Source organism: Saccopteryx bilineata, chromosome 4 (assembly GCF_036850765.1).
Source record: "Saccopteryx bilineata isolate mSacBil1 chromosome 4, mSacBil1_pri_phased_curated, whole genome shotgun sequence".
In the NCBI taxonomy this organism is placed as follows: domain Eukaryota; kingdom Metazoa; phylum Chordata; class Mammalia; order Chiroptera; family Emballonuridae; genus Saccopteryx; species Saccopteryx bilineata.
Genome location: NC_089493.1, coordinates 171460650 through 171481308, shown reverse-complemented (window position 1 = coordinate 171481308; position 20659 = coordinate 171460650). Strand labels below are relative to the sequence as shown.

The window sequence follows — 20659 nt, the reverse complement described above, 5'->3', positions numbered from 1 at the left end:
TCCATGTTTTCCTTCCCTTTGCATTTACAATACAATGCCAAGGGCCATCCTGGTTATGCCAGTCACACAGTACAGAGACTATTCTCACAATTTCTCTGCACACCTTAGCCCAAATTAATAAAATGTTCTCTAAGCCTCTTAAAATATTAATATTAATTCTGTAGTTTTTGGTACCTTACAACACCTGCGGGTGAAGTGGCTCAGTGGCTCCTCATTTATGATCTCACTAAAGATTCTGTTCAGTATTCACAGTCAGACAGATAAATAATTTTGTATTTTAGTTTATTCTTTTGTTGTCTAAATTAAGATTTTTCCCCCTTGATTGTGTGGGTTAATTAAAAGCTGTTTGCGTTTCACAAGTGAATTTAAATTTTTAATTTTTTGTTGACAAAAGCAGAAATCTTTCCCTAAATAAGTAGATTGGCAAAAGAACTTCCCATAAAAGCATAAATAATAAATACAGACATTTTCTCAGTTAGAATTTTTAATTAGATGAAATATTGTAAGATGTTAGGAGCAACTCTGGCAAAATGGTTAGGCTAAAACTTGTGTATGTATATACCTATAGTAATATTTGTCACTTATTTTTTAGGTATACCATTTATTCTCCAAAAGATGGACAGCCTTGTATGGATCATGATAGACAAACTGGAGAGGTATTTATTTGTGACATGGAGTAGCTATTGTCAAAAATTCTTCATATGGCCAGAGTTTAAGAAATAGATCAGACACCTAAAAAACAACTTTATTCCAGTGCTGAGGGGTGTAGATAGCAGTGATCCTCTGGTGGCTGTGGAGAAGGAGGCGGAATGTCATGCTAGGTACCTGTGTCTTGTCTAGGACCATGCTACTCCAAGAGTGGTCCCACACCAGCTGCATCAGCCTGTGGTAGAGAAGCACAGTTCTGAGCCTCACCCCAAAGTTGCTGAATCCAAAGCCCTTGGGGGTGGGGCGCAGGAATCCGCCTTTTAACAGGCTTGCAGTGTGATTCATATGCATGGTAATGTGTGAGAAGGACCCCTGGAGACTCCTCCACTCTGCACGGAGAAAGGGGAAAGGGAATGAGAGATGGCTGACGGATGTTCATAGATTGTATTTATACTTGCTTTATGTGCCTACTTGCTTATTTCCAAAGGACTTACTGTCATGCATGACATCAGTTCATTCTAAATTCCAGTAGGACACATTAGGAGCATTATTTCTTGTAATACTTGAGTGAAACCAGGGTAAATGATTTGCCTAACGCCTTGGCTAAGTGAACCAACAATGCCAGGATCTGCACTTAGGAGTCCCAGTGAGTGTGTCACTATTTATTATCATCTTTGAACACATTTGTAGTCTAGTGACTACTTTTCAAAATTGACCTTCAATTATGATGTTATTTATCTGATAGAAGTGAGAGCTAATCAAAATTTTGAAAGATTTGAGAGACTTCAGAAGGTTCAGTTTACTGACTATGTTAAGTTTTAATATAGTCAATGGTAGCAGTATCCTAAATTTTATTAGTATGCAATATTGTCATTTTTCAAAGCATTTTCCTACCCATTACCTTATGTGTGCCACAGGATAATCCTGTGTATGAGGCTGAGAGAAATTGTAGCTCCCTTGGGTCAAACCATTAGTGAGGGCCATGCCAGGTTTAAATGCACATCATCTGACCCTTGGTCCAGTGTATGTCCCAGACGATTGAGCTCTGTCTTTGCTATCTTCTAATTCTCATTTTGGCCAAAAAACTGTTTTAATGGATTACTCAAAGCCACTTTCCTTTTTCTGTCCTCCCCTCTCAAGAGAGCTCTCAGCAAACCCTCTTTACTTGATAGAGCCTGGGTCTTCTGTACCAGTTCTGATGCGGATGGAAGGGAGGTCCCGGTCATGTCTTACACATTAGACTTCCACGTGGGTGTGGTCAGCACGTCACTGGCAGTCTCTTCATCAGAAGAATTAGTTTAACATTGTAGTAACTCATCTTAGAAATTTGAATCAGATCTCTCACATAGATTTGTAGGTGTAATCCAAGCCTTTTTCCCCCTCAAATTTTTGTTTTGTTTAGGGTGTTGGACCTCAGGAATATACTTTAGTCAAGTTGAAAGTTCTCGAGCCATACCCATCCAAATTAAGGTAGGTTTGCCAAAGAGTTATTGCTTCAGCGTTTTGAATAGCAAATTCTTGTGATAGAATTCACAACTTTTCTTTTTGCTTTAATATATTTTTTTTCTTTTTAGTGGTCTGAAAGGGAAAAATATCTTCTTGGTAGCTGCTACTCTCAGACCTGAGACCATGTTTGGACAGACAAACTGTTGGGTTCGCCCTGATCTGAAGTACATTGGGTTTGAGACGGCAAATGGTGATATATTCATTTGTACCCAGAGAGCTGCCAGGAACATGTCATACCAGGGCTTTACCAAAGACAGTGGTGTGGTGCCCGTTGTTAAGGAATTGATGGGAGAGGTAAGTTGGGTAGCAGACTTTTTATTTTAGGGTATACATTTAGAGCAAAAATTTCAACAATGAAGCTTGAGAAAAAAGTATTTAAGAAAACTTCTTAATTGAGACAAACATACAGTCAAGTGTGTAAATTTGATGCATTTTCAAATGTGTATGCGCTTGTGTAAGCATCACCCAAATCAAAATACAGAAGTTGCAGTTTTCCAGAAGACTCTGTCATGTCCATTTCACAGTGAGTACTTACCCCTCCCCCACAGAGGTATCGCACTCTCGGCTCTCCCACAATTTAGTTAACCATTCTCTGTAAGGGATATTTGAATTGCTTCCTGTCTTTTTGTGTTACAAGCAGTGCTTGTATCTTTGATATACCTGATGTTGGAGTGCTGTCTGACCAGTTTTGGGGAACAGTGTAAATAACACAAATTTTTAACTGTCTCTAATGTACCTTCTTTCCCTGTTCATTTGAGCAGATTCTGGAGGGAGAAAAATGAGCGGTATAAATGAAAATAAGTAGCTTTCCACCTTCAATACTTACAGTAGTTAGCCTTCAGCCATATCACTGTAAATTCTGTAAAAGTGGCTTAAATGTTTGAATGAAGTGGGATGGGTAGAAACTGTGGAAATGAAAAATTCATTTCTTAGCCAAACAAGCAGCTACAAGCCATTTGCTGTGTATGGGAATATGGGTACATTATTGTTGGGTCTTCTAATTTATTTTATTTATTTTTTATTTAGGGAGAGAGATAGAGCAGAGAGAGAGAGACAGAAAGGGACAGACAGGAAGGGAGAGAGATGAGAAGCATCAATTCTTCATTGTGGTACCTTAGTTGTTCATTGACTGCTTTCTCATATGTGCCCTGACTGGGGAGCTACAGCCTGAGCCAATGACCAGTTGCTCAAGCCAGTGACCTTGGGCTCAAGCCAGATGAGCCCGTGTTCAGGCCAGATGAGCCCATGTTCAAGCCAGATGAGCCGTGTTCAAGCCAGATGAGCTCGTGTTTAAGCTAGCGTCCTTGGAGTTTTGAACCTGGGTCCTCTGCATCCCAGTCCGGTGCTCTATCCATTGCACCACCGCCTGGTCAGGTGGATCTTCTGATTTTTTTAAAGAGAAACTTGACATCTTTTTAATTCAGTTTGTCTTCCCAGTTATCATTTTAAGTGGATTTATAGTATTCTAGCTTGTTGAAGTCTCATATTTTATTAAATATTTTTTCTATCATTTCAAGTTTTACTTGTTCCCAGGTTAACACTGCACTGGGTAGGCTTCTTAAAGAAAAACAACTTGTTTTTTTTGAGTGGGAGATAAATTCATAGGATTAGATTGCTGGGTCTAAGTGGTGTGAACATTTTTGTATCTCTTGCTATGGATTCCTGTGTTTTTTTCAGGACTGCAATGTCACAAGCAATGTGTCAGGGTGCTGATTTCCTTACAATCTTAATAATTATTTACAGTTACTTTTGGTCTAGTTGGTATGAAAGAATGAGTTTTGTTTTACTTCCTATATTTTTGATTAGTAGCTGCTTGGGCTTAAAATAGTAACATGGTTTTCAGTTTTATTGGTTAACACGTTTCCTCCCCTTGTGTTGCTCATCTTTTTCTTGCACAGGAAATTCTTGGTGCTTCACTTTCTGCGCCTTTAACATCTTATAAGGTGATCTATGTTCTCCCAATGCTCACCATTAAGGAGGATAAAGGTAGAGTTTATTTCTTTATAGAAATACCATACTCATCACATCTGGCTGCATTCATCAGTGCCATTCTTTCTTTTGTAAGGCACTGGTGTGGTCACAAGTGTTCCTTCTGACTCTCCTGATGATTTTGCTGCCCTCAGAGACCTGAAGAAAAAGCAAGTGAGTATCTGAGTTTAAAATCCTTATTTCCTGCCTGACCTGTGGTGGCACAGTGATAAAGCGTCGACCTGGAATGCTGAGGTTGCCGGTTCAAAACCCTGGGCTTGCCTGGTCAAAGCACATTTGGGAGTTGATGCTTCCTGCTCCTCCCTCCCCCTTCTCTCTCTCTCTCTCACTCTCTCTCCTCTCTAAAAAATTAATAAAAGTAAAAAAAAATACATTAAAAAAATCCTTATTTCCTCTTATCTAATTGGTTAGGAACCGCCAAACTCACTAATGGATTAAGCTAACAAATTATGCATGTATCTTTGAACTACAATCTCTAACCTATTTCTTTCTTTTCTTTTTTGTCAAAGAGAGAGAGATAGGAAGGGAGAGAGAGAGGGAGGAGAGAGATGAGAAGCATCAACTCGTAATTGTTTCAACTTAGTTGTTCATCGATTGCTTCTCATATGTGCCTTGACTGAGGGACTCAAGCTGAGACCATGACCCCCTTGCTCAAGACAGTGCCAGCGACCTTGGGCTTCAAGTCAGCGACCCCGTGCTCAAGTTGGATGAGCCTGTGCTCAAGCCGGTGACCTCGGGGTTTTGAACCTGGGACCCCAGTGTCCCCCCCAGGTCGACACTCCATCCACTGCACCATCACCTGTCATGCTTTTTGGCTCATTTTTTAGCCAGATTGTTTGTTTTTATTTGCTGAGTTTTAAGTTATTCATATATTCTGAATAACCGGTCTTTATCAGATGTACCTTCTATAAATATCTTTTCCCAGTCTGTTGCTTATCTTGTAATTCTTTTGATATTGTCTATTGCAGAGCAGAAGTTGTTCATTTTAATGAAGTCCAATTTACCAGTTATTTCTTTCATGAATTGCTTTTTTGGAGTTGTATCTAAAAAGGCATCATCATATCAAAGTCTTTTAGGAATTTCTTTTATTTTAGTTAAAAAATATTTTATTTGTTGATTTTAGTGAGTGGGGAGAGAAGAGAGAGACAGGAACATCAATCTGGTCCTGTGTGTGCCCTGACCAAGGATCAAACCTGCAACCTCTCTACTTGGGGATGATTCTCTAACCAACCAAACTATCTGGCCAGGGCAGGAAATAATAGCTTTAAAAAAAGTTTGGATTCTTATTCTCTCAGTGATTATGCCAATAAAGTGTTGGTCATTAACATTAACTTGCAAATTTTTTCGTAGGCCTTACGAGCAAAGTATGGAATTAGAGATGACATGGTCTTGCCATTTGAACCAGTAAGTACAGAGATTATTCAGTGTGTGTGTGTGTGTGTGTGTGTATGTGTGTGTGTGTATCTTTGTTTTTTTTTATCAGAGAATAAGAGAAGTAAATAATGGAGTATGGAAATAAGAGGGAGTTCACTTGAGAGCTTATTTTAACTAGGTATTTGGGTTGGCAAATAAGAGTGAGGGGTAAACTAACAAGCATTTTTTAGTACCTGGCACCTGAAATTCTGGAACAAACCAATGGCTTTTTAGCATCACCAATTTTATACTTGCTTATTTTTCTAGTTTGGCCAATTTCCAGACTTCTAAGGAAAAACTTCTGCCGTATAACTCGTGAACGTTTACGTTGTCATGTTAGTGCCTGCAGAAAAAAAGAAATGTAAATTATTAGCAAATAAGTTTCATGAAAAATTCAGACTTATTAGGAACCAAAAACAAGACCGTCTAAAAAGTTGTTTCCACTGTGTTGCTAGTTTCAATGTCAATTATTTAGTGGGGCATCACTGGAGGGATGAGAACTGGGGAAGGTGTGTGTGGGAGGGAGGGACAGGTGGGTTTGCTGTGCGGAATGTGGGTAGTTCCTTGGGGGGAGGAAGACAGCTTCACATTTGGATGTTTGCTGGTCACTCTGGGATTCCCTAGTGTTTGGTGCTGCTGTAATGTTACATCAAGTCTGAAATGACTTAATTGGACAGTAGAGGGCAAAGGACTGTGTCCCACAGGGCTGTTTTTGTGTTCATTCAGGTGAATAAGTCCCTGACATTGTTGATTTTTGCAGGTGCCTGTCATTGAAATCCCAGGTTTTGGAAATCTTTCTGCTGTGACTATTTGTGAAGAGTTGAAAGTTCAGAGCCAGAATGACCGAGAAAAACTTGCAGAAGCAAAGGAGACATTATACCTAAAAGGGTTTTATGATGGTGTAAGTAATACTTTTTTATTGTTTTTATTTGATTTACTTCATGCTCTGCGATTTTCTTCTTAATGATTTAAAAACATATATAGAAAAATCCAATATGGTTTCACCCATATACTGATCTATGACAGATTAATTATGAGCTTAATAAAAGATTCTTCTATTCCCAAACATTTTTGAATCTTTTTTGGGGGGATATGTGGATGGTATTTATAGAAATTAAATTATTGTGCCTGTAGGAATCTCTTAAAAAATGTATTTCTTGAGAAGATATTTAAAGTTCATATTTTTACACAGTAAACTCCAAAGGTTTATTGCATACCCAGTACTTGATCCCTTTGCTTGCTCTTTATCAGATTTTAGATAAGCAGTTTTAATCAGTTCATTCATTCATTTGTTGATGACTACTAAATGCCAAGTGAGCAGCACAACAAACATAATCTGAGCCTCTTCGTCCTAAATTGCACATATGTTAGTGCATTTCCATTTCCATGGAAGGAAGACTAGGTTAGAGAAAGTAAAAATTCAACTAAGTTATTAGTTGCTTTAAGGTTAAAATGAAGATTTAAAAAAACCAAAAATTTTCAATTACAGTTGACATGCAATATTATATTAGTTCCAGGTGTACAATGTAGTGATTAGACATTGATATAACTTATGAAGTGATCACCCCGATTAGTCTTATATCCATCTGACACCATACATAGTTAAAATGAAGATATTCAAGGACATGAGATTTTTTTCCCCTTTATTGTCATTTTTCTAATAACCAAGAATTGGTTGTTTTTTTTTTTAAGTGGTTTACATATTTTGGGTGATAATAAAAGTCAGCACTTATATAGTAATTACATATTAACTTATTTAAATCTCAAAATAACCTCATGAAATAGGCAGTATTTTCCCCATTTTACACATGAGGAAACTGAGGCACTAAGATTAATTTACCCAAGATCAGCCAGATAGCCAGCAAGTGACAGAACTGAAATTTCAGCTAGGCATCTTGGGTCTAGGATTTGTGCTCTTACCTACTGTATCATATGATTGAGAAGTATAATTTCATAAGGATAAGTTAAATAGATATGAAGCATTTTAGTAATGTTAGAGGATCGGAAGGTCAAAGAGGAACTTGTGTCTTTTACGTAGAAATTGCTTGACGGAGACAGGGGAGTCAGGTAAAGGGGGGTCAGTTTTGGCCAGAAAGAAGATTGTGGTTTAGAGCTGTAACGACAATGGCAAACCTTGCCCTAGAATTAAATTTCCCCACGAAGTAAAAGGCAGAGTTGAAAAACAGTAGGCTTTCCTCTATGACCTAAGTTTATCCCATCACATGGCCAAGCAAAGGAAAATGCTTGTTGGCAACGGGCCGGTGAAGAGGAGCGTAAATGGGGCTGCAGCGGATCAGCTCAGCTCCTTCTCCCAGAGCCTCAGGAGTGCAGTGAGGTAGGGCAGTGAGTTTCTCCACTGGACACCCAAGACGTGGAGAGGAAGTGAGTCTTCCTTCCCAGCCACGTTCACGACAGCTGTCCTAATTATGCTAAATAAAAACAAGTGTGTTATAAATGTTAGTTGTCCAGGCTTGGTCAAAATAAAAATTTATGGTTTTAAATGTGATCAATTTCATTCTAAACATATCTTGGGCCTGACCAGGCGGTGGTGCAGTGGATAGAGCGTTGGACTGGGATACGGAGGACCCAGGTTCGAGACCCCAAGGTCGCCAGCTTGAGCGTGGGCTCATCTGGTTTGAGCAGAGCTCACCAGCTTGGACCCAAGATCGCTGGCTTGAGCAAGGGGTTACTCGGTCTGCTGAAGCCCACGGTCAAGGCACATATGAGAAAGCAATCAATGAGCAACTAAGGTGTCGCAACGAAAAACTGATAATTGATGCTTCTTATTTCTCTTGGTTCAGGGTCTGTCTGTCCCTCTCTCTCCTTGTCTCTGACTCTGTCTCTGTTAAAAAACAAAAAAACCCATATCTTGGGTTGGTAGATGGAAGTAAATTTAATTAGGAAGATTTTATGGTGGGACTCAACACCAATTTTAATCCTTTTTTCTGTGTTTTTTTCTTCACTTATCCTTTTAGATAATGTTGGTGGATGGATTTAAAGGACAGAAGGTTCAAGATGTCAAGAAGACTATTCAAAAGAAGATGATTGACACTGTATGTAATAGGCTCTCCTTGGAAGACGGTTTCAGGAGAAAAGCTCAGTTACTAGACAGACTTTACAGTGTTACTTAGCAGCAAGTCTGTAGTAGAACCTTGAGCTTTATTAGAGATAGCGTAGAGTTTTGTGGCAGAAAATAGGAGACCTCTTTGGAGATTCACTGAAGGTGAACTTCCCACCTGTAACACTGATGGAAGTAGTGTTCTAAAGTTGGCACATGCAAAGCACATCCAGAGAACTTCAGTATGTCTCTGGCTGTGGGTATCTGAGATCCTGGTGGTGTAATTCTCTTTCTGTAGTGCTTCATTTTTTACTCTCATTCTCCCTTCCCCCGCCATCTTCATTTCTGTTGTAACTTTTTCCTATGGAGCTACTTAACTACTTGTGCAATTAAAATTTTAGTTTTGACAGTTATATGCACCCATAATAGAGACAATGGTCTGTAAGGCTTATTAAAATAAAAAAAACCCCACAATTTCCTTTTTTATCCTTCTATATTCATTTTAAACTTTTCTTCTTGGGAGGGGCTCACTTTGAACAGTTTTATAATAATTTCTTTTAGTATTGACTTCCCTCCCTCTCATAGATCCCAAATCTAAGTGTTTGTAGTATAATTTCCTGATTTTACTTTTCAGTTTTAGGCATGAGCCACTGACTTTGTACTACAGGATATCAAGATTTAACTCTTCCTTCCATCTTGTGGCTCCCTCTCTAACCTCACCATATTCATGTACACTTCTCCATCCTCCATCTTTCTGATGTTAGTTAGGGCTTCGTGGATTCATCAGATTTCCTACAGAAGATTCTTCCCATCTCTGGCTTAAAGGGCCTAAGGCTCTAAGCTAACTGAGCATCCTTGGAGCTGAATGGGAGATTGCTAGTGTGGGTACCAACTCCCAGTGTGCTGACTTGCACTTCATCCCCATTTTCACTATGATACTCAGATCCTCAGCTTTGTCTTCTGGCTGAGAGACTCTTATCCTCTGCAGAGAGTAAATCTTCACTGTCCGTTGGCACAGGGAGGGCCAGGTGCCTGTCTGCATAGTGTGGGATTGGGGTATCTGGGGTTCTAACCTCTCTTTAAAGACTCATCCTCTTTTCAGCCTCACGTTACCTATTTCAGAACTGTCTTGTGCCACCAGGTACTGAGTTTTTTGGAGGTGCTGCAGTGCAGATTGGATTGCTCCTCAGCTTCCTCTACTGCTGGCTTAGAATTCATCTAGCTGTCCTCAGTCTGCCAACACATTAGCACTCGTTCTGCTTTTTAGTTTTCAAAATCTTTTGGTGGATATTGTTTTCTTCTCCCATTCTTCTTGTCTCTGTGGGTTCATGTCATTTAAAAAAGAAAGAGAAACCTTTCTGTTGTTTTTTTTATTGGAATTTTGAGAGGGAGCAAAGTTAAATGTGTTTTTAATTCACTGTCTTTAAAAAAATTCCCAGCTATTAAAGTTCAGCATGAGGAATTGATTTTAAGAACACAGAGCAATGAATCATTTTATGAATAATGCTGAATATTATTTTTTAAAACTTATTTATTGATTTGTGACAGAGAGAAACATCGATCTGTTTCTATATGTGCCCTGACTGGGGATCAAACTCACAACCTTTGCATACTGAGATAATTCACTAACCAACTGAGCTATTTGTCTAGGACGTAAATATTATTTTAAAAAATTTTCCTTGCTTAACAAGTTTGGGACCATATTACTTTAAGAGATACATAATAGGCCCTGGCCGGTTGGCTCAGCAGTAGAGCATCGGCCTGGCGTGCGGGGGACCCGGGTTCGATTCCCGGCCAGGGCACATAGGAGAAGCGCCCATTTGCTTTTCCACCCCCCCCTCCTTCCTCTCTGTCTCTCTCTTCCCCTCCCGCAGCCGGGGCTCCATTGGAGCAAAGATGGCCCAGGTGCTGGGGATGGCTCCTTGGCTTCTGCCCCGGGCACTGGAGTGGCTCTGGTCACGGCAGAGTGACGCCCCGGAGGGGCAGAGCATCGCCCCCTGGTGGGCGTGCCGGGTGGATCCCGGTCGGGCGCATGCAGGAGTCTGTCTGACTGTCTCTCCCCGTTTCCAGCTTCAGAAAAATACAAAAAAAACAAAACAAAAAAGATATACATAATATTTGGTAAAAAAAAAAAATCAGTTTTCTAGTGGGAATTTTTCGTGATGTTGTCTTTAGTAACAGCATTTTCTATTTTTAACTTTTTGTGCATCTTTTTAAACAAAGTTTTCTGCATTTAATTTTCTATTTTATTTCTATTGTTATTATAACAAGAATAAAAGGATGTCATAGGCAGCCTAACCTCCAAACTGTAGGCTAAGAAACAATTGAACTTTGATTTTTTCCACTGAAAGGGAATATTCTACCTAGGGAAGGTGATCCACTTGACGAAGATACACACCTTTTCAAATGCAAGTGTTCTATAGAAAATAAGCCAGATAACTTTACCCTGGAAAGAAGGATTATAATGAAAATTGGGGGTTTGCCCTGGCTGGATAGCTTGGTTGGTTAGGGCATCGTCCTGAAGCTCAGAGGTTACCAGTTCAATTCCTGGTCAGGTCGCATATAGGAACTGCTTGATGTTCCTGCCTCTCTCCCTCTCTTTCTTGCTTAAATCAATAAAATAAAAAAGATTTTTAAAAAGAAAAGATGTAGGGTTTTGATTATTGGTGGTACAGCATTTAAAAAAGATATTTATTATACTTTAGGAATAGAGATTGACTTGACATGATACCTAACATATTTTTATTTACTTTCATTTAGAGAGATGCATTTATTTACATGGAACCAGAGAAACAAGTTCTGTCCAGGTCTGCAGATGAATGCGTCGTGGCCCTATGTGACCAGTGGTCAGTCTCTCCTCTACCAAGAAGCTATCTCCTCCAGTCCCTTGCCTTCCTCTTTTGGCTTTTGTTCTTTCCTAATCAATTTGTATCCTTCCAGGTACTTGGATTATGGAGACGAGAACTGGAAAAAGCAGACATCCCAGTGCTTGAAGAACCTGGAAACGTAAGACAGAAGGAAGTGACACGGAAGGGAAGGGACGTGAGAAACAGGGAAGAGAGTGGAGGTGAAGAGAGACACTTTATTTGTTACTCTCTAGATTCTGCGAGGAGACAAGGAGGAATTTTGAAGCTACCTTAAGTTGGCTACAAGAACATGCTTGCTCACGAACTTACGGCTTAGGTAGGCAGACTTCACGTTTTTCTGTCTGAATGACTTTGGCAAATTAACACTTTTACCTTTTTCCCCTCTCTTCTAGTGTTTTTCTGAATTGGAAGTGAGAACTTTTGGGTAGAGGGTGAGGGAAACTGAGTTGTGGTCCCCTGCCATCTACCTGGGGGTAGAAGAATGTCTTTTCTAGCCCAGCTTGCTCTTTATTTACCATTTTGTTATTAATTATTTAATTAAATTTAAGAACTTCCTCTCTAAGCAGCTTTGTAAATGCTATAGAACGATTATTTATTTATTTATTGTTTGATTGATTTTATCTTTTTTATTTTTTTTATTTTTTATTTATTTATTCATTTTTTTTTATTCTTTATTTATTTATTCATTTTAGAGAGGAGAGAGAGAGAGACAGAGAGGAGAGAGAGATAGGGGGGAGGAGCTGGAAGCATCAACTCCCATATGTGCCTTGACCAGGCAAGCCCAGGGTTTCGAACCGGCGACCTCAGCATTTCCAGGTTGACGCTTTATCCACTGCGCCACCACAGGTCAGGCTGATTGATTGATTTTAGCGGGAGAGGAAGGGACAGAGAGAGAGAGAGGAACATCAATTTGTTCCTGTGTGTGCCCTGAACGGGGATTGAACTGGCAACCTCTGCGCTTTGGGACGACGTTCTAATCAACTGAGCTGTCTGGCCAAGGCTAGAACCATTCTTAAAATGTGGATTTATAGATGAAGTATCTCTTAGCTACCTTATGCATTAGTTTTCTTTTTGTCTTGCAGGTACTCGTCTGCCTTGGGATGAGCAGTGGCTGATTGAATCACTCTCTGACTCCACTATTTACATGGCATTCTACACGGTGGCACACCTGTTGCAGGCGGGTAGCTTGCGTGGGCAGGCGGAGTCTCCACTGGGCATCAGGTTGGTAAATGGATAAGAGAGATAGTCTAGTTTGTCAGCAAGATATGTGATCTTTGATTTATGTATTGAAGCTCCTTTTTTAACATTTAGTTTTCATAAGAACTCATTTAGCAGAATTTTGTCATGCCATTTTTTTTGTTGTTTTGACATTGAACTAGAAAAAGTAATAAACAACCCCTCTTCTGGTATTGTCTGTCTTTCACTTTTATTGGAGTCTGCGGTCCTCATTTGTTACTCTAACTACATTAAGAGAGTCTTAATATTTGGATTGAAATATTGACTGACTCTTCCTAAAAAATTACACACATTACACACATACATATATATACATATACATGTATATAGTTGTTGTTGTTTGTTTTGTTTTTAATGCAGACCACAGCAGATGACCAAGGAAGTTTGGGATTATGTGTTCTTCAAGGAGTCTCCATTTCCTAAGACTCAGATCTCCAAGGAAAAATTAGATCGGTTAAAGCAAGAGTTTGAGTTCTGGTATCCTGTGGATCTTCGAGTCTCCGGCAAGGACCTTGTTCCGAATCACCTTTCATATTACCTTTATAATCATGTGGCTATGTGGCCAGAGCAGCGGTGAGTGCTGACAAAGATGTAGACTAAATTGATTGCTAATTGGCACAGGAGTCTTATGGCTTCAAATATATACGAAGTAGTTGTGCTGGGTATAGATTGCTAGTTACACTAGCATCACATATCTATACTTATTTATGTTTTAATTTATACAAAGATGCAATGTTGTTGACACTATTTCTGTCTCATGTTTTTTCATATAATAATATATTTCTAAGATCTTTTATCCACATTTAGCCCTGCCTGTATTTTTTCTGTACTTACATAGTGATTCACTGTGTGCCTGTACCATAGTTTTTATAACCAGCCCTCTGCTAATGGACATATCCGTTATTTTGATTTGTTCCCTGTTTCAAACAGGGCTTACTTAGTAAGTATCCCTGTACGTTTGTCTTAGCAAACGTTTACAGATCTCTTAGTATTTATCTCAAAAGTTTAATCCTAACCCATAATCTTTATGTTTCATTTTCTGTCCTCACACATTTACCTGTAAAGTGACAAATGGCCTGTAGCTGTGAGAGCAAATGGACATCTTCTCCTCAACTCTGAGAAGGTAAGGCTCCCTGCCTCTGGGGGTTAACAAGTCTGCAGAATGCTTTTCAGGTGCAGGAAGTTACACTTCCTTTTATTTAAGAAATAAAGAATTTGAAAATAAGAGCGTTAAAAATCTTACATTTAAAATGTTTAGAACTAACAGCGTGAAGTTTTATCTTTAAAATTGAGTGTGTTGAGTAGATAGTATTAATTGAGGGGAGAAACCTACCTGTTATAACATTTTCTAGTAAACATTTGTACTTAGATTCACAAAAGGTGACATGAATCGTGACTGGCGCAGAGAGAGAGAGAGACAGGGACACAGACAAAGACAGTGAGCAGAAAGACAGAGTATCTTTCTCATCAAGCTGAGAAAATAGTTTGGTGGTTTTGGGTTTAGTTTTATACTGTGACTGGCCAATAAATTAAAAGAATAGAATTTCAGAGTTTGTTATAACATGACATTTTCTTTGGTCTCAACATTGTATTATACACTCTACTGACTTCATTGGTACAAGATACTTTATTGGCATATAGTGGGAGATTGATGTAATAATCATCTCTCTTTGGTATCAGCAAAGTTACGATAAAGACATAAAATTGGGAAATAGTGAAGATTACTAGGCTGTGTACAGTGCCTCTGTAGATGTGCTGTCCTCAGGTGGAACACATGTGAACAACCAGTTCTTGTGACCCTAAAGACAGGAAGTTCCCTAAAACCCCACTGACCTCATGAACTACCCCGTTTATTTCTGGATGACTAATTAATATAAAGCTCTTCTGTATGCTCAACTGAAGTGTTCCAAAGTTGTAGTGGGAAAATTCCCACTGCTATTAGTGTATAAACTAACAATGTGGTCTAATGGAAAGAGCAGTGGACTGAGTGTCAGACTGGAGAGCCTATCCTAGCTCTCACTAACTAGCTGAGTGACCAGATAAGTCACTGTGGACTGAACTTGTCTTTGCCTCTGTAAAATTAGTTTAGGGTATTTTTTCCTTGTCACATTTCTAATCCTTTTTTTCTTGATCTGATTGTAGCCAACCCATTTAATTTGATTTGGTTGATTAGGTTTGTTTCCTTTGTGTATGGCCTTCCTAATGCCTACTCATTGGCTTTCTATTCCAGATGTCAAAATCCACGGGCAACTTTCTCACTTTGACCCAAGCTATTGACAAATTTTCAGCTGATGGTGACTATACTTTTTATTTTATTTTTTATTAAAATTAAAAATTTATTGATTTAGAGAGAGAGAGAGAAAGAAGCACAGTTTGTTCCACTTATGTATGCATTCACTGGTTGATTCTTATATGTGCCCTGACTGGGGATTGAACTCACAATGTTGGCAAATTGGGAAGACACTCCAACTGAGTTTCCCGGCCAGGGCTGAGTATATGTTTTTATATTATTGCTACTGCATAGGATTCAGTTCTCCTCAGATTGCACAAGGCAATCTGTTTAATTGTTTTAATTTTATTGCTTTTCTCTTTTGCTTTTACGTATACTTTAAAGTATTCATTTTTTTTCTTTTTTGTGACACAGACAGAGAGGGACAAATAGGGACAGACAGACAGGAAGGGAGAGAGATCAATACTTCGTTGTAGCACCTTAGTTATCCATTAATTGCTTTCTCATATGTGCCTTCACAGCGGCGGGGGGGTGGTGGTTTCCAGCCAAGTCAGTGACCCCTTGCTCAAGCTAGCAACCTTGGGCTTCAAGCCAGTGACCATGGGGTCATGCCTGTGAACCCATGTTCCAAGCCAGCAACCCCACGCTCAAGCTGATAAGCCCGCAGTCAAGCCGGCAACCTCGGGGTTTCGAACCTGGGTCCTCTGCGTCCCAGTCTGACACTCTATCCACTGAGCCACCGCCTAATCAGGCTAAAGTATTTATATTTTGTGTACAAGCACCATAATATTTAAAACATAAGAATTGCTGAGCCTCAACAATATTGAAATTAGGTCAGTTAATAACCCTCCCAGCGCTGGCCAGAAAGTTCGGTTGGTTGGAGCATCATCTGAAAGTGCAGAGGTTGCCGGTTCAATTTCTGGTCAGGGCACAGACAGGAACAACTTGATGTGCCCCCCTTCCTCTCTCACTGAAATTAATAAATAAAAAACAAACAAACCAAAAAACCCTCCTATGGCCTGTTAAGTGTTCAAGTGAAATTAAGAGTCATATGTCATTCACTTTAAATCAAATGCTAGAAATGATAAAACTTAGTGAGAAAATCATGTTGAAAGTTGAGAGGGGCCGAGAGTTTCAGCAGTTAGCCAGGTTGTGACTGCGAAGGAAAAACTTCCTGAAGTCTGATTAAAAGTACCACTCCAGCGAACACAGGTATAATAAGAAGGCGAAACAGCCCCATTGTTGATACGCAAGTTTTAGTGGTCTGGATAGAAGTTCACACCAGCCACAACACTCCCTTAAGTCAAAGCCGAACCCAGAGCAAGGTCCTCTTTTCAGTTCTGTGAAACCTGAGGGAGGCGAGGAAGCTGCCGAAGAGAAGTTTAAAATCAGCACAGGTTGGTTCATGAGGTTTAAGGAAGAAGCCATCTCCATAACACAGTTTCCTCACCCGTTTTAGCAGCAGTAAAGTGGCCCATCGCAAGGGCGTCCTGTAGTGTATTTAATTAAGCTCCTGTTGATGGCTTTTGCCCTTAGTATTTTAGAAGGGAAGATTTTGTTTGAAAAGTAAAATTTTATTAGTAGAAAACTTGGAAGAATCTACTCTAAGGACTAAGAATTAAATACGTATTTGCACACATAATGTACCAATGTGTGTTCTCAGGCATTAAAATCTTATAATAGTTTGCTGCCTGTAAATGAGACCGAGATGTTGATAGGGATATCTGTCCCCAGTTTATTATTTTTCCTTTGCCTCATTGAAAATCACTTTATCTCATTAACTCAATGTGCCTGAGAAGAAACACGTATTGATGCTAAGGGTATGCAAATTAATACAGATGGTTCAGATATTTTAACAGCATCATTAGGGATTCCACTTTTGGTGATTTTTATTTTTGCTCTTGACCCATGACAATCCTTTAAAGAATTGATTATTTCTTTTTTTTATAAACACTTTTTAAAATTCTATTAATTTTTAGAGAGAGAGAAGCATGGATTTGTTGTTCTACTTGTTTATGCATTCATTGGTTGATTCTCGCGTGTCCCCTAACTGGGGATCCAACCCATAACCCTGGCATGTCAGGACGATGCTCTAACCAGCAGAGCTACCTGGCTAGGGCTGGGTCTTCTTTCCTTCTTTCTTTTTATTCAGTGAAAGGAGAGGAGGCAGAGAGACAGACTTCCACATGCACCCTGACTGGAATCCAGCTGGAAAGCCCACGAGGGGGCGATGCTTTGCCCATCTTGGACATTGCTCCATTGCTCAGCAACCAAGTTCTTCATAGCACCTGAGGCAGAGGCCATGGAGCCATTCTCAGAGCCTGGGGCCAAATTGATCCAATCGAGCCATGGCTGCAGGAGGGGAAGAGAGAGAGTAGAGAAACAGAGAGAATTGAGGGGGAGAGGTAGAGAAACAGATGGTCACTTCTGTCTGCCCTGACCGGGAATTGAACCCGCGACATCCATACGCCGGGCTTTTGTTTTCTTCTTTCAGGAATGCGCTTGGCTCTGGCTGATGCTGGTGACACTGTGGAAGATGCTAACTTTGTGGAAGCCATGGCAGATGCTGGCATTCTTCGTCTCTACACCTGGGTGGAGTGGGTGAAAGAAATGGTCGCCAACCGGGACAGCCTAAGAAACGGCCCTGCCGGCACCTTCAATGACCGAGTCTTTGCCAGGTAACCACGGGCTCCAACCACTGTGTGCTTCAGCGTCGCTTAGTCCTGCTGCATTTTTAAGTTTGCTTTATTCCCCTCAAAATAAATTTGATGCTAATAATAGCTCCTATTCATTGAAAGCTTACTTGTGCCAGTTACCATGCTAATTACTTTGAATCCATTATCTGATTTTAGCCTCATAGCAACCTTATATAATAAAGATATTTTTAGTTCTATTTTATAGTTAGAGCAGTTGAGGCTTAGAAAAATTATTTCATTAAATGCCTTAAAGCTGGTAATCGCAAACTAGGGATATGAATTTGCTTCTTTCTCCAAAGCCTGTTCTCATAACCATTTACCAGGCTCTCTTGCGTTAAAGTAGGGCAGAATGGTTCAAGGAAAGGTAGATGAAAGGAAATGGAGAATTATCATTTTCTTTTTCCCTTCAAAAGACATTTATCAACCTTGATGTATCGGGAACCATCCTGAGCACTGGGGTTACAAAGGCGGGTAAGACTCGATTCTTCCCTGTTGTCCAGCAGGAGAGAAAGAACACTTTTCCCGATTATAAGTGTAAAATGGGGATGCAGGGAATTCAGATGGTGTGTGAGTTATGGATTTCTTAAAAATTAACCAGGATTTTGCGAGGCACGGAGAAAGCCGTGGGAAGAGTGTGGTATTTATTCGCAATACAGTGTGTGGAGAGCACACGTCCCAGGTGAAACACATTGGGGATAGATTAAGAAAGGCCTGCAGTAGAGGGAGGTGAGGAGTGTTTTCCTAGCTATCCAGTGTCAGCTGTTTAAGATGCAAGAGTTAAACCTGACTACATTATGTCAGCTATTTTCAGATTGCAGGTTGGGCTCTGAAACAGTTTCCATCAAGGAATTTTGAAATAGGAACATGGTTGACAGTGTTGTCATAAGCAGGAGCTCTCAGCAGTGTCAGATAACAATGTGTACTTAGAGCTGGAGACATAAGTAATAGGAAGGTGACAATAGGTAGTTTTAAGGAACACAAAAGTGGTTTTGAGGTGGAGCAGTTTTAAATGTTTAGGCATTGTTCTCATTTTAACTGCGTTATGAGTATGTGCCGCAGGCTTTTGTACCGATCTATACTGTACTTGCCTTTATACTCAATACCCTTTTTTTTCCTATTCACTAGTGAAATGAATGCAGGAATTATAAAAACAGATCAAAACTATGAAAAGATGATGTTTAAAGAAGCTTTGAAAACAGGGTTTTTTGAGTTGCAGGTAGGCTGTTCGTTTTTTTAGTAGCTCTAAATGTCAGCGTGAACATGATGTATTTGCCCTTTCCGCTTCCTACTGTATCCTAAAAGCTCATCTCAAGTGGAGACCAGGAATTTTGTTAAGAAATTTTAAAATTCTTCAATAAATTGTGATTTTAAATAGTTTTTTCTGGTACTTTTTCTCTTCTGCTCCTTTAACATAAGTAATTCTGCTTCTAGTTGAACTGTGAGCATTAATATGGAGAATATCTAAAAATTGGGAATACTTTCCAGAGAAACAATTTTAAGTTGACGAAAGTCCTCTAAGAAAATAAAGGTATAATTGTACCATTTTCTGAGGTTTTCCACAAGGTGTCAGTATTTTCTCATGTTTGGCAGTTCAAGTCTGTAAAGTAAAAATGTAGCTTTAATCAGTTTTGTAAAATATTGCATTGGGATTTATGTAACTTGGTTTTGATGGACTTGGTTAAGTAAGGATGAGTGCTGAGCACACCAGTGTGCCTTTTTTGATACCTAATATCTTTTTTTATATGCTGCTGAGAACATTCACCCTTAGTATACAGTTTAAATGGTTCAGCCTGTTTGTGTTACAAAATATCTTTTAAAAAACTCGTTCTTGAGACTCATCAATCTGCAATATCTTTTGGACAAGGATTGACATACATTTCCTTGCAAATTGTTAAAGTAATGGCTTTACAAAAATTCTTCATGGAATTTTAAAAGACTAAAAATTTAAAAATGCATTAAGAGGGAGCTACTGAATTTTTTTCTCTTCATTTTTAAAGAAGAATGGGGAAAGAAATGGTAAATAACTTTATATTTTTTAGGCTGCTAAAGATAAGTACCGTGAATTGGCCATAGAAGGGATGCACAGAGACCTCGTATTCCAATTTATTGAAGTTCAGACACTTCTCTTGGCTCCGTTCTGTCCACATGTGTGTGAGCACATCTGGACACTCCTGGGAAAGGTATCTTTATGCATTGAAGACGGTGTGGGTGGTTTTGACTTTTGTATCATTAAACAAATGTCGTGGTGCCGTTGTTATTTAAGAGAAAAAAACTGAAAATGAATATTTTAAGAATAATGCTGGATTCATCATCATAATTGCAAAGGGTTAAACTGAAGCTGCCTCCTGTTTAGACAGGTGCATCATGTATGTGCCTTTATTTGTATACATACAGTGTATATATAATTATATTTTTAAAGTATTGATTGTATACATGTTGTCTACCGCCTGATTCTTGGTAGGAAATGTTATAATACATTTAAATAATTTAGGTATACATTTCAAGACTTGTATAACTAATATTGTCTTTCCATGTGTTTGTTAAAGAGGCAAAAATACTGAGAAAGCTATGTTATGAACTGCTTGTAAACAAAGATAGAAGTGTGTATTTGCATAAATATGCTTGTTGCGTATAAAATTCCTGGCATATATCAGGGTGCATATTTGGGGATATTATATTAGCATTTTTACTGTGAAGATAAATTCAATTATTTCTCCCTGGCTTGCAGATAAACAGATTGGCTGGTTTAATAACTTCTTTCCAGCCTTATTAGCTAGGCTCTTTTGCATTTTCCTGCATGAACAATACGAAAATGTGTTCACAGTGTATGTACCAAAAGCCATACTTTCAAGGCTGGGTGTCTTAATAGGATAAAAACTGAGAGTGTGCATAATTTATATAATAATGATGAAATTGAAGCAAATTAGCATTACATAATTTTCTTTGAAAGTGAGCATATGTGTGTGGGTATTAATACGCTTGTACAAATGGATGCTAATTAAGAATGTCAAGTCAG

The 20659-nt window shown here is 39.1% G+C and overlaps 1 protein-coding gene across 1 annotated transcript in view; it reads left to right on the top strand.

Annotated features, from left to right (window-relative positions):
• The window catches only part of LARS1 (leucyl-tRNA synthetase 1), a 56556-nt gene that overhangs the window by 15821 nt on the left and 20076 nt on the right, over positions 1–20659 (top strand). Inside the window, exons 8-25 of the mRNA XM_066272884.1 lie at positions 593–656; positions 2051–2118; positions 2223–2448; positions 4053–4140; positions 4220–4296; positions 5494–5547; positions 6317–6457; positions 8532–8609; positions 11375–11460; positions 11555–11620; positions 11715–11797; positions 12564–12702; positions 13078–13290; positions 13783–13840; positions 14948–15011; positions 17442–17625; positions 18769–18859; positions 19683–19823. Coding sequence (XP_066128981.1) covers positions 593–656; positions 2051–2118; positions 2223–2448; positions 4053–4140; positions 4220–4296; positions 5494–5547; positions 6317–6457; positions 8532–8609; positions 11375–11460; positions 11555–11620; positions 11715–11797; positions 12564–12702; positions 13078–13290; positions 13783–13840; positions 14948–15011; positions 17442–17625; positions 18769–18859; positions 19683–19823 — 1921 coding nt within the window. The remainder of the gene's footprint in view (positions 1–592; positions 657–2050; positions 2119–2222; positions 2449–4052; positions 4141–4219; positions 4297–5493; positions 5548–6316; positions 6458–8531; positions 8610–11374; positions 11461–11554; positions 11621–11714; positions 11798–12563; positions 12703–13077; positions 13291–13782; positions 13841–14947; positions 15012–17441; positions 17626–18768; positions 18860–19682; positions 19824–20659) is intronic.